General features: G+C 53.3%; 4 protein-coding genes across 4 annotated transcripts; 1 reads left to right on the top strand and 3 right to left on the bottom strand.

Moving 5' to 3' along the window:
- Positions 1-535: 535 nt before the first annotated feature.
- On the bottom strand, positions 536-1,819 carry NCS57_00285100 (Lipoyl synthase, mitochondrial; the record flags this gene model as incomplete). The annotated part of the gene is made up of 2 exons (XM_053052869.1): positions 536-831; positions 877-1,819. The coding sequence occupies 2 exons, from the start codon at positions 1,817-1,819 to the stop codon at positions 536-538; spliced, it is 1,239 nt and encodes a 412-aa protein (XP_052918115.1).
- Positions 1,820-3,280: 1,461 nt separating this feature from the next.
- NCS57_00285000 (uncharacterized protein) lies at positions 3,281-3,709 on the bottom strand (the record flags this gene model as incomplete). Its single annotated transcript, XM_053052868.1, has 1 exon — positions 3,281-3,709. The coding sequence occupies one exon, from the start codon at positions 3,707-3,709 to the stop codon at positions 3,281-3,283; it is 429 nt and encodes a 142-aa protein (XP_052918114.1).
- A 2,935-nt stretch (positions 3,710-6,644) lies between these two features.
- Positions 6,645-7,340, top strand: NCS57_00284900 (Ubiquitin-like modifier HUB1; the record flags this gene model as incomplete). Its single annotated transcript, XM_053052867.1, has 1 exon — positions 6,645-7,340. Exon 1 carries the CDS (start codon positions 6,660-6,662, stop codon positions 7,338-7,340), a length of 681 nt encoding a protein of 226 aa, XP_052918113.1. The 5' UTR covers positions 6,645-6,659.
- A 349-nt stretch (positions 7,341-7,689) lies between these two features.
- Positions 7,690-10,353, bottom strand: NCS57_00284800 (uncharacterized protein; the record flags this gene model as incomplete). The annotated part of the gene is made up of 2 exons (XM_053052866.1): positions 7,690-8,294; positions 9,855-10,353. 2 exons carry the CDS (start codon positions 10,351-10,353, stop codon positions 7,690-7,692), a joined length of 1,104 nt encoding a protein of 367 aa, XP_052918112.1.
- Positions 10,354-17,972: the final 7,619 nt, after the last annotated feature.

Raw genomic sequence — 17,972 nt, 5'->3', positions numbered from 1 at the left:
TGAGTTGATGCTCGAGGCAAGCGCGGGTTGACGCTCCTTCCTAGAATGTAGTCGTGGGAGCGACCTGCACCTTCCTCGGGCACCAGCATTGAAACGACCTGGAAATGCCCTCAATCACGGCACCATGGAGCTCTCCTCTTCATCCATCTTGTATTTTCTTACTGTCAGATGGAAGAGTCACATGCAGTGGCACTGTTTCTCAACCTATTCGAGCAACGGTTTCGTGCACCTCCACCAGATGACCGTCGATCTGCGAGCCCCTCAACTCATGGAACAGTGTAAGTGTAGCATGGGCAACTTTTGCACAATGATGACGCGTATTCTGCAGATGCTCACTGAGAATCAAGAAATCGAGATGACGTTGTTGAACCCATTGCGGGCAAGTGATTGTGTTGAGTATGTGACACCCAGCCTTGTTGAAGGCCGTGCTTTTCTAGTTGAAGACACCCCCCCTATCCAATGAACGCCATCCGATGCGGCCACCGCGTGGTCATAACCCGTGATTATGTAGTGTAATTTTATAATGAAAGCAGCCCTAGATGGACGATCGAGTCTCCGAGTCCAGTGCAATAGCCTTGGCAAGGGTTCCCCTGGCCATGGCCTTCTCGCCCGAGCGCTTGCGGAGGACGTTCTCGATAAAGGCCTCTCCGGCCTTGTAAGAGGAGCGCACCAGAGGTCCGCTGGCGCAGTACAGGAAGCCCATGTCCAGCGCCCTCTTGTTCCACATCTCAAACTCGTCAGGGGTGACGTACTTTTCGACCTTGAGGTGGCGCTTGGTTGGTCGCATGTACTGGCCAAAAGTGACGACATCGACATCGGCCTTGCGAAGTTCTGCGACTGTTAGTTGAGTTCATTCCAAAAGGACTAGCTTCTTACCCTCAAGCGCGGCCATGACCTCGTGCTCTTGCTCTCCGAGACCGAGCATCAGACTGGTCTTGGTGATGATACCCTCCTTGCCCTTGACTTCCTTGACATGCTTCAGTACGCTCAAGCTCTGTCGGAAAGTGGCCCTGCGATCTCGCACGTATGGGGTGAGGTCCTCGACGGTCTCAACGTTGTGGGCGTAGACATCGAGTCCACTCTCGGCCACAACCTTTACCATATCAAGATCACCACGGAAATCGCCAGTCAGAGCCTCAACAAGCAGAGACGGCTTCTTCTGCTTAATCCTCCGGATCGTCTCGGCGAAGTGGTGTGCTCCGCCGTCTGCCAGATCATCTCGGTCCACACTGGTCAAGACAACATATCCAAGACCCCACCTAGCCAGAGCTTCCGCGGTGTTCTCGGGTTCGTGAGGATCCAATGCGGCGGGCTTTCGATTCGTCTTGACACTGCAGAAGCGGCATCCTCTGGTGCACGTGTCACCCATGAGCATGATAGTCGCAGTGGCGGCATTCTTATCGGAACCACCCCAGCACTCGGAAATGTTGGGACATCGAGCTTCCTCGCAGACTGTATGCAGTCCCAATCCTCGCAGATCCTTCTTAATGCTCTTGAAGTTATCGTTTCCAGCAGGAATGGGCGTCTTGAGCCACTCTGGCAATCTCGTAATCGTCCGTTTCTTGCCCTCGGGGCCGACTTCGGCGGTTCGAAGAGTAAATGCCTCTGCGGGCGACAGCGGCTGCGCAGGCGACGAGGTGGCCAAGAAGTCTGAGAATTCAGCAACCGTAGTATCCTTGAAGTAGCTCTTTCGCTTGGGCTTGGCGGGCTCGCTCGATGTCGGAGGTACAGTGGCGAAAGCTCGAACGGTGGAAGCCGCGGTGAGGGCTTTCCGGAGAGGGGTATGCGCCCGCTTGAGGGAGGGAGCTATCGACGCCATGATATCGAGACGAGGCAACCAACCTCTTGTCTATAGAAGGAAGGGGAGGAATAAAAAAGACCGTTGAGGCGTTCGTGGGGATGTTGAGCAAAAGCTGGTTCAGTGGCTGCAGAAGCCCATGCAGAAATTCGGGGGAAAAGGCCGATGCGACCCGCCCGAGCCCGGGTGGCATCCGAGAGACTAGCCAATCAGAGGGCCTCGCAATATCCTTAATCAGCTCCCTCGCAGCTGACAGTCGATCCATCGCAACACCAAAACGCCTTTGCAAGGGTCGATTTGCGCCTTTTCACAACGGACAAATTAGTCATCGGACCATGAGTTCCATGATAGCCGAGGATCAAGTCGCCGATAGAAGGCGAACAGTCGATACGCCGACAAGCAGACGATGCGTCGGCCAACAGTCGCCGAATGGTCCGACAGCACAACATTCACAGATATTGACTCCAAGGCGTTGAGCTGACAAGGTCTATTGCTCCTATCTACTAGGAAGAGCCAAATGGCCTTCATCGGTTCCTTTCCAGAACCTAATCACCAATCCTCCTTTTCATATAAATCATTTTCCACCCCTCCGAATCAAACAAAACCATACTCCAAACGTCAATCCTTCATCCAAGGGTCGTGAAGCATCGTCACAAGTGTGAAGGCTCCTGCCCGGATCACCAACCATCCTAAAGGGGGTATCGCCAAAGAGAAGTATAGAAAAACCAGTTCATCCAAGAATCAGAGGTTTTGAAGAGAATATGATTGTTTCCCGCGTCGCCGACGTCGTCCCCGTCTCCTTGATCCCGTCTCCCTTTGTGGCAGCAGAGTCGGGAGGAGATGTTGACCGAATAACAATTCAAAGGGATCTCCAGCCAGCAACACGCACCGGCCGCAGTCCATGTGAGAAGGGGATTGATCTCAAAACCGTCGAGTGTTGACCAAGCCTGGAAGAGACATCCTTGAGGAGTCTAGAAAAGATGGGAAAAGGGGGTGAAGAAGATAAAACAGGCTTGGTCGAGGTCAACGGTTACCCTTACACGTGGGCAGCAGCTCATGGACATTGCACAAGACACAGACTGAAGCTGTGTATGGCGCAGTCAACGCGCGCAAGTGCGTGCCGCCGGGGATGAATGAAACATTAAGAGTTGAAAACCCGCGAGGTGTGTCCAAGGAGCGGGTGTGCTCGATGAAGCGCATGGAAGCAAGTCGGGCTATCCATGAAGAAAGGGCAGAGTCTGAAGACTCATCAAGGTGAAGCAGAGTGTTGTTTGCCAGACGGCGAGTGTCGTTCTGCAGTCGATATCGTGGCGCTGTTAACGTCGTTTCATCGTAAAGAAATAGGCCGCGCTAATGGCCAAGGGTAAAAAGCAAAAGAGTCTCAAAGATTGAGTGACGAGATGATCGCATCGAAGAGTTCGGAAGTCGACAGTGGAAATCCACTGTCCTCAGGGCCACCCCTAGTTGCGTACTAGGGCGCGACTATAGGAGGGCGACGACAACCATACCAGCGACACCAGCCAGGGCCATCTTGCCGACTTGGGCAACGGAAGCAGCGTTCTCGGGGACCTGAGTAGCCTCGCCAGAACCACCAGTGGTTCCGACAGAGGCGGTGCTGGCGATGGTGCTCTTGGGGGTAGCCTCGTGGGAGGTGGCGTTGACAACAGAGACAAAGCTGGTGCTCTCGATGACGGGGGTAGAGGTGGTCTCGGCGACAGTCTCAACCTCGGAAGTGGTCTCAGCCTGGGTGGTCTCGGGTTGAGCCTCAGTGCTGAAGCCAGTCGCGGTGACGGTGTGAATCTGCGAGAGGAAGTAGGTCTTGGTGAGGACCGCAGTGGAAGTCTGAGTGGTGGTATCCTCGGCGAGGGCGAGGGCTGGCAGGACAGCCAGGATAAGCTTAGAGAAATGCATTTTGTTGAGTGAGTTGATGGACCGTGTAAGTGAGTGCTTTCAAAGCGTGTAGGCAGCGGTGTATCGCGCGCAAAAGTTTTTGTGTGAAGGTAGAGGCGGTCGTGTAAGTGAGCGAGTGGAATACTCTGTAATCCAAACAGCGGAAAGCCAGGCTATGTAAGCAAGTTTATAAAGGAAGCGATAGACTCTGCCAACGAAGTCTGTGGGGAAGAGATGTTTCGAAAGGTTTGAAGGCTAGAAGGATCCTAGAAGAGAGAGTCCGGGATGCGTCGGGGGGAAGGGATCCATGAAGTACTCCGGGGCACTGTCTATGCGACGAACAGCAAACAATGGCGCCGCGGGACCTTACAGGTGAGCCCTCCATTAGAGAGACCTGACCAGGGTATGGCTCAAGTGCAGCAAAGTGCCGCCAGGCCAGATGTTGACCATGATGGTGGGATGGGAGGGGCGGACTAGCCCGGAGCCCATTAAACTGGGTATAGGTGACACGGAATTAAGCCCTTGTTGGGCCGTGTCTCAGGTACTAGTGACCTAGTCAACGGGGCTTCTTGGCCTGGGCCTCCCCCTCGAGGGAAATTAATTACAGCGCATGTCGACAGCTTCAGGCACGCGAGCCGGGCGACCAGACCCTGGGACGTGGCCCTGTCGTAGGCCCATGTCGTTTCTTTTGGCGTCATTCTATGCCCCAGAAGCGCCAGCCCAGGGCCTTTGACTGTTCGGCCTTTGTCTCTGCTCTTGTCTTTGTGAGACGAACTTGAGATGTCTTGGAGCAGGCAAGGTTTCACCGGTAGTGGCCATCCTGGTCTTTGGTGACGGACTGTTGGGATGGCGTTGCAACCATGGAAAAACTCTGCACTTTTCAACAGAACAGAACCGACAAGTCTTGCCGGGTGGCGATGAACGCAGGCTGCGAGATGAGGGAATTACCTGACGGCGAGGCTCTCCCAGAGCCAGAGTGTGCCCAACGTGAAGGTCCAACCATCTCGGCGGCCCCAGGGCGTTGAGCCACTTTCTGGTCTTGGCCGCTAAATGACCTTCTCGAGCTTTGCCCTGTCCAATCTGATGTTGGTAATGACCCTCTTCCCTCTTGTTCACAAAAAGGCACAAGAGCCGTCGAGTAAAATTTGCACAATCTCCCTCCCCCCTCGGGATTGGCCAGGAACCAGGCACACCCGCCCGGTTCCTGCGTCGCCTCTGAAATTGTGCCTGGCGCTTTGCCTTATTCAGGCACTCGTGGCCGGTGCGACAGTGGCTGTTATTCCGCTGGAAGCTTTGCTTGACTCTCTCTGGTTGAGCGAGCGCCAAGAGAGAAGAGAACCCCCATCACCCGTCGATCATCACTGCGAAAAGAGGTCATTCGCTCCGGACATGTGCGCTACTGTAATATGAAAAGTTTGATGAGGACATCTCGTTTGTAATTGCGACCCTCGTTGACTTGTTTTGCTCTTTGCAATGTGTGATGGCGACATGCTGACTGCCTACATGAAAGGAACAAAGACGCAAACAATGGCAGAGTCCAGCTTCTGCACTTTGAAACTGCCTTGTGGTATTTTTAGGGCTTATTGCTCTGCCATAAGGCTCAAAGCCAGTTTCTCGCTCCGTCGAGCTGAAACTCTGCCACCGAGGAACATCCCGGTCAGGTTGTGGGAAACTCAACGGTCTTTGTTGACCCGTGCCATGCCGGTCAAGGAACGAACTGATGGAACACGGAGGAATTCTGACAACCTTGGAGAGAGGGGAGGAGAGTAAGCACTGATCGGAGGGCATGATCGGCTACCTACCCGCCCCGGATTTGCTACGCGTCGGGTTGACTCGTGCCCGCGTGCTAGTACTGTACGCACTCTACGGTGCATACCTCGTGTTGAGTCATGCTGTGCAACTTGATTTGTGATGAGCTCTTTTAATCTCTCACACACCGCCCGTTCTCTTGAACCTGACTTTTGTGTCGGTCCAATCACTCCAGTGGGAAAAGAAAGGTCTTGACGTGGCCATGCCGTGTGAAGCCAGCGCATGAGACCAGCGGGCCTCTTCTCGTTTTTCCCACCTTATTTTAGCTGCTCGCTTCTCCATTGGTGAGACGCGCTTGAAAACAATGGGGAACCGCGGCAGCTTTCCGTGGTCCAATTGCAAGGTTCCTGATCCCTGGCTTGTCTGTCTCTGCTCAGCCCTGCTCCAGCGGGGACACATGCAGTTCGACAATCTGTGACAACAGAGGTTGACGTCAAGTCCTTTGCACCGTAGCAACCGGGAGAACCAACGGTCAATTCAACCTTGCGCTCGCTTTGCGGCAGAGCAGAAGCGGTCATTGGGACCCGAAAGTTTGCTTAGCGGAAACCCATCCGAGATGCCAGCTCATGCATCGCGCAGATCAATGCTTTCCGCCTATCCTGTGAGTTGTCAACAAACCTCAGCAAGACATGAGTGTTCGTTGCCAGGCGCGATGTGCAAGAATGCGGGACTCTGCGGTCGGTTAAGCAGGTCGCGCTTTAGGACGTGACGTAGTAGTTGTCGCAATAATGCAATACCGGTCTTCCATTGCATTTGTTTGTTATTGCAGGCAGCAGGAAGAGTCCACTTTACCTCTATCCGATGAGCTGCCTGGCTGCCGACCTCAAGAACAACCTGAGGGAGCGCATGTGATGCAGGCTGTGTCGTTGAACAGCCTCTTGTGGTGGGAAGAGAAGTCACGGGTACAGCTTCAACATGTCAGAGGCCACCAGTTCCAGTTTGTGAAATAGAGATAAAAACAAAGATCGCAAACGCGAGAAAGACTTCCTTCCTTCTAGGGGTGTCGCGATCTAAACCAGACACACGTGAAGCCAACCGTTGGTCCGTTGCCAACGCCCAAACAAGGTTTTGTGGGTCTCTCCAGCTTAGTCATCATCATATCCCAAGTCCAAAGCTTCAGACTCTCACAGTCCATCATCCACCAAGTCAAACATCACAAGCCATGACTGACTCACCACCACCACAGCCTCGCGCTCGCTCGAAATCCCCTGCCCCGCGCGAAGAACCATCCCGCGACAACAGCGACTTGCCTCCCCGGAGGCCCAGGGACCGATCGCGATCGCCTGCGCGCAGGCCTAGAGGCTCGGGCGGCTTCAGATGGAAGGGTGATCGGAGGGACAATGACAGGCGGGACTTTCGCCGACGGTCGCCGCATAGACAAGGGGATCGGGACCATGATCGCGATCGCGACCGGGGTTATGGCAGAGGCCGCGACCGAGGATATGGTAGAGACCAAGACCGAGACCGCGGTTATCGCAGAGACAACCGGGACCGGGACCGCGACCGAGACCGCGACCGTGGCGATCGAAGAGATCGCGACCGCGACAGGGACCAGCCAAAGGAGAAGAAGGAAAAGCCCAAGGCGCCTGTAGCCCAGGCGGGCGAAGAGATGATCATCGTCAACGTCAACGACCGACTCGGCACAAAGGCTGCCGTGCCCTGCCTAGAATCCGACACGGTTGGACAGCTCAAGATGATGGTGGCGGCGCGAATCGGTCGAGACCCCGGCCAGATCATTCTCAAGCGACAGAGTGAGAGACCCTTCAAGGACCACATTACACTTGGAGATTACGGCATTTCGAACGGTGTGCAGCTCGACCTGGAAATTGACACACGGGATTAATATCGTCGAGGAAGGTTATTACAGGAGTTCAGGGACAACGGATGGATCAAACACACGGCCATGGTTACCGAAGCACTTGATTAAGAACTTGCTTGATTGAAAGGGAATTGATTTTGACATCATAGCGCCTGCTAAACCCAAGAATGAACATGTTTCAACGCCAAACAAAGGGGCTATCATGTGTCCCAAAAGTCGTTCATTTCGTAAGCATGTCGTGCGTGAGCATGATAACAAGACAATATACGCAAAGAGATATATGCCCATCATCCAAATATATAAATGACAAAAGAAAGAACAGAGCCAAGTCTTTTATCCAATCAATCCGCCCCTCATCCAACGCCGTGAACGCTCAAAAAAAGTGTTGACTGGCAAATGGTGTCTCCTGGCATGCTCTAGGTGATTCACATGCACCCTCAAAGTCAAACCACTGTGTAAGATCTTGACCAAAACCCCCCTCTATTTCCATCTTGTCCGGTTCAGTTTGATACATTGCGTTGAAACTGTCGTTGTCCGGCTCTGTCTTGGTTTGTCCCATTGACTCATACGCTGAGTCTCGCTCAATCTTGACCTGTTGACCGAATGGTATCAAGCCATTAGGCGGCGAGTCCCGAGGACGTACTGTCTGCTGACGAATGGGAGCATCTTGTCGGCTGATAGATTCCTGAAGCGCAGGATTAGACCCGATGTACTGGAAGGGGTCGTCGTCATCATCATCTAGATCAGGCAACCAACTGGGCTCGTCCATATCAGGTGAAGGCATGGGCAAAGGTTCTCCCATAGTAGACGGAACCTGCGAGGCAGTGGCTTGTGAAGGAGTGGGTTGGGAGAATGGTGTTTCGGCTGGTAGCGCCATATTGAAATCGTCGATTGGAGTTGTCTGGATCTGCGGCACACCAGATTCTTGAAAGTTGCCAGTGTATATAAAATTGCCAAACAGTTGCTGGTTGGTCGGGTCTTGATAGCTCAGCTGTGCCAATGAGCTTTGTCCTCGTTGATTAGGGAGAGCTTCTTGAATGGATTGGAGGAGTTGCTGAAGAGATTGATTGTCGAACTGCTGAGAGACTTCATTTATCGGCGATTGATGCGCTGATTGTGCAGGCTGGCGTAAAGGATTATGTGAATCGCTTAAAGATTGTTGCATATTCGCAGGTTGAAAGGATTGACCATGAGAACTTGACTGTCTTATGGGCAGTGGGGAGAGTGCGAGGCTGTTATCCTCTGGAGACATTGCTTGTCTCACCTGGCGATAGATCTCCTGAGGAAGAGGAGATTGGGACTGAAAGCCTCGGGTAGCTGCCTGCCCCCATGAAGAGCTGAGGGAGAGTGAAGACTGTGAAGGGGCCCTTTGGGCTGGCTTTGAGAGTCGTGGAGGATTCTGCGCAGGTACCTCTAGGTGTGATGCTGCTGGCCGTCGGGAAGTTGCTGGCTTATTTGACTTGCCCGTTGGTTGTAGGGAGCGAAATTGGCTCCCGTTAGACGATTCTTGCGGGGTCTGTTGACCGATCCGTTGATTGCGCCCTTGTTGTTTCGGCTGCGCATCTCTCGCGGCCGATCGGTTTCGACCCTTTGCTGGTCTTCGGCCGTGGCTCGGTGTCTCGAAATTGGGAGGCGCGCTCGGAGGGTCATCCTTGGAGCAAAAGGTAGTGTACAGAATATACACCTTCATCGACTTTGGCTGCTCTGCCATGTACGAGCATAAAGGCCCAGCGAGGTGTACCTTCATGTCGCTCTTGGTAAACCCGCGCCAGCAGCGCAAACAGAGGGCCATGCCTTGGTGTCCCGGGTCATCAAAGTCTGCGTCCCTCCAGTCATGGAGAGACTTGCACTTGCCACAGGTTCCTGTTGCTTTTGTCTCCGGGTCGTGCCTCTGGCAGCTCATCAGATACGCGCGATTACCATGTCTCGGGTCTCTACCCCGGATGAGCCCATGGTGATCGACGGCGTGTGTGACGATGTGGGAAATCTCTATCTTTCGTCCTTGACAAGCAACCCTGCCGGGAGTCGAGTATTTTGCATTGTTGTGCAACCAAAAGAAGCAGGTTTCTTCAGAGCCGACAAAGTTCTTTTCTGAAAATTGACAGTCTGAGCTGCACTCAACTCGGTCGTTCTGGAAACTTGATGAGCTGGAGGGGCCGGGGTCAGGATGAGACTGGGGTTCCCTCTGTGTTTGTTGTCGAGACCTCCCATGGTCCGTGTGTGGAATGCGATTTGCTGCTTGTTGGGATGAGCCCGGAACTGCTGGCGAGGTTCTCGGCAAGCGACGCCCTGTTCTAGGTCGCTTTTGCCGTCGCCTGGTGCCCCGTTCGTCGTCCGTTAAGCGGCTGTTCTGGCGCTTTGGCTGCTTCCTTGTAATAGAGCAAGTATCCGTCTCCGATGGGTTGGTCGAAGCCCACTGAACCTCATGTAGCCCAGGGTGGGGGGAATGTTCCTCCTTAACCCTGCGTGTTTGAGGGGTTGTCTGAAGTGACAAGCTTGTGTGCCATCCATCACTGCCAAATGTGTCTGGCGACCTACCCTCGTCATGATGCCCTGTATCATGGTATTTCGAGTTGCGGTCGGGGAAAGACGGCGTAGGTTCTGGAGCTTGAAATGCAGCATTGGAACCCAGCAGGCGATCTTGGAAGGTGTTTCCATCGTAATTGTGGCGGGCTGCAATGGCAAAGGCAGCAGTGGTCTGGACGGACGAAGGTTTGGATTTGCTAGCGTCGGAGTGGGAGGTTTGGTGCAGGATGTTGTCGACTAGGCCTACGATCTTGTCGTTATGGCGCATACGCTCATCCAGAGGGAGAGAATTGATGATGGCACCCGGAGCTGGCCGGGAGCTGTCTTGTCTGTTGACCCATTGTGAGGCTTTGGCGCGTGACCTTCTTTCATACTCTCGCTGTTGTTCCTCTATGCCCCATTCAGTTGGAGGCGGAGGGATATATTGGCTGGGGTCGAGGTCAAGGTCGATGCTGGCGACGCTCTGGGTGGTGATGCCAACGTTGGCGTTTTTGGTTGGTTCCAGGTCCATCGTTTCTACCGGTCGGCGCAGGGTAGGTAGGCTCCGAGGTCTCTCCGATGACGTTGCAGCCTGCTAGACCTTGCGAGTTACCCGGTACCAGGCACAGACGAGGATGGCGGCGGTTTGTAAAACAAACTTGGAGCAAATGAGGATGGCGGGTGATGGGCCCAAGGATAAAGGATGAAGAGGAGGATTTGGAAAAGGGAAACGAGGCGCAGACTGTGCGAAATGCTCCTGATACACATACGAATGGGCGTCGCAGAGGTTTGGATGTGCTTGTACAATCAGGCTCCGGGTTCTGCCATCATGATTGGTTGTAAATGTGGTTGTAGGCGTTTTTTCAACCCCTGCTTTTCAACCCCCCTGATACCGTGTGCGTACACACTTGTGGACGAGGATCCGTATCGGGCGTAAGTGCATTTTTGCGGTGCAATTCGGATTTTGAGGCGAGTGTTGAGCCTCAATTTGAGTCACGATGGAGTGAGTTTGGATGTTGGAAGGGTTCAGTTTCAGAAGTTACGAGGATTAATCGCGGGTTCGCCTCATTGGAAGTGAAGCCCGTTTTGGCAATCGCCGACTGGTCGCGAGAGCTTATGTCATCAGAGATTTCCCGTTCCGCGAACATCCAGCACCGGAGACTTGCGGGGCTTGATTGGTGAGAGCAGAGCCTCAATCGACATGGCTGCAGCTTCTGTTGAGCCTCAGCTGGAATAAGAGGCGAGAAGGGCAAGAAATCAGCGTTGAACAAGACTGGACGTCAAACGTGACAAGGTCTGATTATCCCCACTTCGCTTGGTAGTCTATCGGGACGAATCTAGCTCTTCTCCGCGGGGAAGATCGTGAAAATGGGGTTCCCCAGACTATTTATTTGCCGAGTAGCCTAGGATCTCATCTCTTTGTCAGGTATGCAGGTTATCATTTCGATAAACTTTGCTTTTATTAGCCAAAGATATGCCAAGTAACCCTGGCCAAGATGTCAGATTTGATCATTTCATGTTTCGACCCGGGTAGCCCTTCACCCATGCTCTTCATCACTCGCCACTTAGCGTCAAGATAGCTGTTTAAGAAATCCCCTCGTAAAAGTATAGGGTATGTCAAATCGTTCATGAGGTCTGCAATCAAAAGGTTTGCTTGTCTTGAATCTCAATCGTGCCGAACGGCATTAGATCTCGCAACTAAGGATGCGGCTCTGGTTGCAAATGGGACAAACAGACGTCTCGGGGATGGCTTATACACCGACCTTCTTTCCGCCGGAGAGTTCAAGTCCACCCATGGCAAAAATGAGAACCTCAGAATATCATCTTATCTGAGGTTTAGGCCCTCGTTTGCTAGCAGTTTAAGGCAGATTTAACCACTAACCTTCTACCTGGCAGTTGGCGGGTCGTACCCAGAGCACAATGAGTCGGAATGATATTGGTGGTCTCGCCACAACTATGGATATTGGCCTTGGTATATTCAGAAAGAGTCCGTCCACTTCAATGGAAACAAGCCGGCCAAGTTCACATCAATTCATGCCAATTCACGTCGATTTATATCGGTTCACGTCGATTCATGTCAGGGCAAGAGGGACAGTAACAGCTCTCCGAGGCCAAACGAAGCCAGAGGAAACCCGGCTAGAGTTCCCAACATGCCTGATCCTGCGCGCGAACACCGTATTAGGGCTCGTGTCCAGTCGTTCCGGCCCTCGGCAGCTTCATCGCTCGAATCTCCGAATTTGAATGTTGTCGACGGAGTAATATTGTTCGGGATACGCAAGGAGGGGGATGATTCTCGGCGTTCGGTATTCTTTCGCTTCCATGAGGTTCGTCGCCGACATCGTTTTCAGGTCGCAAAAGGGGTCGCGGATTAGGAATCCATCGTGCGTTTCGTGGTCTACCAGGGTTGATGAACGGGTTTCTGTTGGATGCCCAAGGATTCGAGGTTGGGCTGTGGTTGCACCAGTTCAGGGCTCATCAAGATCGACGACACCGTATCCATCTCCTGATGCCAAGGGAGTGAGCGGCCGAGGAACTCGTTTTGGTGCCACTGTGAGCGTGTTGAGAGTTTTGGAAGCGTCCAAAATGTCGTGCCAGATCTGGCCGTAGAATCCGCGGCGAGCATTTCCTTTCTCGACAGGATAAGAAATGTCCAAGCTTTGACCGGGAGTGTCGACGTTGATGTGGTGATCCTGACAGATTACCATCCAACCATGAATTTGGAGTTTAAATCCTTGAAAAACAACGCATTATTCTTCGAGTCGTTACGGAATCGTCCGGCTGGACATCGAGAGTCATCGAAACATCGTGTGGTCCGGGCGCCAAGTCTTGGGTTGCGTTCGCAGGTCGACCTTGATATTATCCTAGCCCATGTAATGTCTCAACAACGGGACATCCGAGAGGAGGAAAAGAGGCACCGGAATTCAGTTGCGAGGACTGCTCCTTTTGTTAACGACTCATCTCAGCTGACACGGCAAGAATAGCGTGTTTAGCGGCGGAGACTGCCGGTCGTCAGACACCGCATCGTGACTCTGGCCCAGGTCGGAAAAATTGACCGAGAATTGGGGCATCGTGAGGCCCGGAAGATATTTCCGTAGATGGAACTGGGACTTGGAATCCGAAATGGCCAGTCTCTTGTACTATATGAAAGCGAGTGACTGAAAGCAACGGCAAAGTAGATCTCAAAGCAGAGTCATGTTGGCCAGAACTATTCATAACTGGTCACAGAAGCACTGGAGGCAGGAAATCCCTTGCATGGCCTTTTCAAGAGCATTCACAGGTGCCACCTCCCAATTGCTCGAAACCTCTCGACTGTGCCGCCATGGTTGGGTCGAGGGTATCCGAGGTGAGTACAACTCATATCACAACCATGTCCCATCCTTGAATCAAGGCCAAGGCTACCAGAATGAGACTGTCTGATGGGGTTGGCTGCTATGCTGGCTCTATAGCATGTTGAAACATGTTGATATCTCAGGGTTCAATCCAAAAGAAGTTCCAGATCGACCAAGGCGCCGTGTCGGCTCCCAGTACTTTCACCGAGGCAATAGACGAGTCGAGTCGATCGGACCGGTTCTCCAATAACCGTGGCAGTGTCAACGGACCTTCTCCAAAAGCGAGCCTTGAAAACAACGGAACCGCTCGACTTCTTGGCAACGATCAAAATGCCGCATGCACCGCCGCAAGGGCATGGCATTGTGAACGAGTGGTGAAAGGGCGTGTGATGCGATTCTTGGACTCATCTACACCAAGCCCGTCGTCTTGGGCTGGCTCGGGGAGAATTGCGACATTTAGACATGAACAGACCAGGGTACGGAGTGGGATTTCCGTGGGTCTCCACGCCCGACCAGAGGCACCGGGATGCTCCCGAGGATGACGGTCATGACTCGGTCAAAACTCGACAGCCGCTGCGTTTGTTCGCCCTAAGATGAACGTTATGCTGCGCTACGGTGCGCCAAGTTTCAACGGAAGAGAGCAACGGCTTGTTGTCTTCTGGTGGTGCTTGTTGCGGCTATCCTCGCTCCCGAACCGACAAACAGAACCGCATCAAGATTATCGACAGATTGCGATCGGGGTAGTACCACAATGCCGACGCAAGGGACATGCACAGAGCATCCCTGGCGTAGAAGACATGGTCATGCTTGCTGTCGCATCCAGCTTCTCCTCAGGTGAACATGGGCAGGCAGACGAAGCTCTCGCTAGGTTACTCCGCATGAGGAGAAGGGGTGAGTCGAGATGGATCGACTGGCCCTGTTTCCCGCCCAAGTTGTGTCTGATTGTCACTCCAGTTGCAATGATGTCATGAGATAATACTGAAAGAATTGAGGCGAGCTAAAACTTGGCCGCAAGGCTCCAGACAAGATCACGAGCCGTCGAGCATATTGGGCTTCGCATCCAGGGCGATGGCTTTTGCCCCTTCATCAAGCAGAGGTGGGCGAAGGCCAAGAGGCGGTCCGTTCCCCTCCCTGGTAGCGTCGAAGGATGTCGTCCATAAAAGGAAATAGGCGGCGCGACTTTCGTTTTCGAGATGCAGGCGCGCCCAGGCAATCAGCAAATCACCGATGTTGCACGTTTTTGGTCAGACAAGGGGTGGCGTTGACGAGGATCAGCTCAATTTGGTAAGTTGCGGCGGACCAGGGTGCAAAAGCTAGTGGGACTGCGGAGAGGGCGACATTACCCTTCTTGGCCGTGGAAGAATGCCATGATCGTCGAACCGTCTAGACTTTCGGTGCCATGTTGTTGTTTCGCTGATGGTTTGCGATTCGTGGTTTGTGGGTTGCGTGTTTAGGTTGAGGCAGGCGGACGGGAAGTTGAGGCGGGCAGTCGCAAGTTGGAAGGCGGTTGACCGTTGCTCACGTGCTCTGAAGTACGTACCATCTGAACCTCAATTCCATTGTTCCAGGATGTTTGCCCTCCATTCGTGAATCCCATCATGGATAATTCCTACGCGGTACGTATAGCCAGTTTCAATGCTCACCGCTCTCCCTTACAATCAAGCTTCCCCTACGCCCGCAGCACCAAGCAAGTCCCGAAGCACCGCCTCAAGCCGAATCAGCTGACTCCCGCTGGCCGCTGTTGCCAATTTGAAAGACGCTACCCCAACCAAGAATTTTAGCGTGTGCGGGGGATGGAGACGGGCCCCACTCATGCTTCGGTGTCACCCTTGCCCACTTGTTCATGCCAAACGCCAACCATGATTCAGCCTCGAAAGATGGAGCAGGCGAATTTCTGTGATGTTCCCTCATCCCTGCCTTGATCATCTTGATGTGATATTCCAAGAAGCTCTTTGTAGAAGACCGGAGAGAGTCCCGACCTCTGGTCGCACAGCTCACCGAGTCCCACCCCCGGCGGCTTGGACATCCCTCTTCAGCTCCATGCTTGTATGAGATGGCCAATCGAGATGAGCATAATGTGATAATTGGGCTTTACAGAGAGGACCTCTTGAGTTGATGATGCCTGATCCTCTCAAAAGCTTTACCGTCTCCACACGCTCATGCATCAAGACTCAAGCATGCTCACATTGCTCACACCGTGCCGCCATCCGGCCGGCCGGTTGCCGCTGATCCTAGAAACCTTATGTTATCGATGTGCTTCACAGGTTTGCGATCCTAGAGACCCATGTCGACATGGTCCACTCCCATTCCTTTCGCAGCGTTACCGAGTCTGAACTAGACGCCCTTGCTTCTCCAAGAAAACACTCACGCCATCTGGGGTTGTTTATCCCCGGAAGCCCGGGGAATCCGGGGATGTCGCGGGTGGGTCTTGCATCATCCGCTCTGACGTCTGCTCATGGTCCCAGGCGTTTCAGTTACGAACATACGAATCAGACAACGGCTGATTAAATCCTGTCATACGAAGCATGGCTGTGAAGAATCTAAACATGTTAATAGGATAGCTACCATGGGGGAGACTAGCGGCAGGCAAGTCATCGGGGTGTTTTCCTTAATCCGCCGCTTGGTAATTCTTTGACGGGGACCTGAATATCAAATGCTGAGACAGGCCTAGTGGCCTTGTTGGGCACGAAGATGTGGAGATTTGACAGCCCTTAATGGCCATTTTTGACCTAGCAAGTGGGATATCAAGAGGCCATTCGGGCAACGGACACGCTGCGGAGCCTGCCAGTGCCTGGCCGCAAGTTTGAATTTCATGAAAGAAGCATGATGCCACATTGGAAACACCCAGAATGACCAAGAAGAGAATGCTTCTTGGGCATGGCTCAATAATGAAGTCACTTGCCTAGTGGCTTGACCTGCTGTCGACGCACTTGAGGTCTGTTGACAAGAGCAAGATTCAGACTCGAGTTGAAACCGTGATGGAGGGACGTCGATCCTTGCTCAACCAATAACCTTCTAGAACACTGCCATGCTTCGATCGCGCCAAGATGGATGCCACGCGACGGAGTGACCGCGGCACTTGCGAGGTGGCGGCTACTAGGAAGAACGCTGTTTGGATAGGATCAACATGAATTTTGGAGAAGTTGGTGCAGTTGGAGTAAGTATCGGAAGTTCTGCTCCTGGATGATGCTCTTCAGAGTCGAGTTTTTCGAATCTCAAGAAATGCCATGAAGGCTGAGATACTGAACCGTCATGCTATCCAGCTGCTCTCTGAAGAGGTAGGTAGTCCTTCGACTTGTCTGGCAAAGACCCATCTTGGATCCTCGATGTCGATCGCCGTGCGCTGAAGGGTTAGCGCCGCCGGAGGTACTTGGGGTAAGTCTTGACTTGGCATTTGGGGGACAAACGCTACAGACACGAGGTGTGCTTGGGCCATGACCGCGACAGGCAACCGCCAGCGAATGGGTGTGGGTGAGACGCGGCGTTGCATTTGGCGTGGTGAGGCAAGCGTCAAGATCTGGACGCCCCTGCGATACCTCCGGTTGATTCCCGCGGTTGGGTTGTTGCAAAAAGTCACCCGACACAAGTGAATAACACCTCGGAGCCGACTTGGATGGAACTGGGGTGGACATGGGGACTGAGTCAAGTGAAGGTGAGAACAGAACCGAGATGTTGAACACTATCCGTACAATGGCCGTGCTATGAACGCGTGGACTAACATGGTGGATGAGGCGAGATAGCTCATGTATGGCAAACAAACACATGGAGACCAAGAGCCGGAGGGATACCCCAAAAGCTACGTACAGCAGTTCCGAGGGGAGAATTTCCACTTGTGTCAAGCTTGGAGATGGAAGGCCCCTGGAGAAGCATCATGATTCCTGAGGTTACAGGCCAATCTTGATGGACATGAAGGACATCCCCGGACCCCGGACCCCAGACCCCAGGCCTCTCTGCGCCTTTCGTAGTCGTCATGAGGCCTGATCCATGAGCCATGGCACCTCAATTTTCAGGCGGCCACAGACGTTCCACGGGGGTCCCAATCGGCGTTTAGTGATTACGTACAGGGGGTTGTGGCCCTTACCCGACTCGTCCATCCCGCAAAATCCCCGCATCATGCCCCAGGTATCACCCGTCATCATCGCCCAAGCTCCACACTCCCCCCTGGCACAGAATCTTCTCCCCCGCGCCATTTCTCCAGCTTTCTTATTCTCTCTCCAGACTCTGGAACCGCGGAGATTCCCCACATGTTTTAACAGTGGCTGTTGAAGATGGGTGAGCAGCGCACTCAGGGGTAAAGGGGCTGCTGAGACTGGGAAGACTGATGATCGATAAAGACTGTATTGTAGTTTATGGCAATGGGATAATCGTTTATCATGCTGCTCAACCATCACCGTCCGTGAAATTCACTGACAAACTCATTGCCGCTTGTTGCCCCCCTGTTCGGCTTGGCCCTTGCAAACAGGCCCACTCGTAGTCCAGCCCAAGTCAGTTTGGCCGCGGCAAATTGGTGCCCTCTAACTGGTTGCGACAAACTTTCTTGGTTGACCGGTGTTATCCTAGTGGCGCCATGCGGGAGGCCAATCGTCATTCCTCTGGGGCAGGGGAGGGGGGGACGCAGACACCCCCCTGGTCGTTGACTTTGTCAAAGACCTGGCACCCTAAAGTTTGGGACCAAGGCAGACGGTTCAACGCCGTGTCTGTTAGGAGTTGAGGGGAATTGGAGAGACTGGGGTCCTTTTTGTTTTACTATATAAGCTGCCCGAGTCCTCCCCAGACTCTGGTTGATCACTACTCCCCATCGCAATCCAGCCTCATCGGCTTC

The sequence above is a fragment of the Fusarium keratoplasticum genome, chromosome 2 (assembly GCF_025433545.1).
Source record: "Fusarium keratoplasticum isolate Fu6.1 chromosome 2, whole genome shotgun sequence".
Taxonomy (NCBI): domain Eukaryota; kingdom Fungi; phylum Ascomycota; class Sordariomycetes; order Hypocreales; family Nectriaceae; genus Fusarium; species Fusarium keratoplasticum.
The sequence above is the reverse complement of the archived record's forward strand: the minus strand, read 5'-3'. Positions and strand labels throughout refer to the sequence as shown.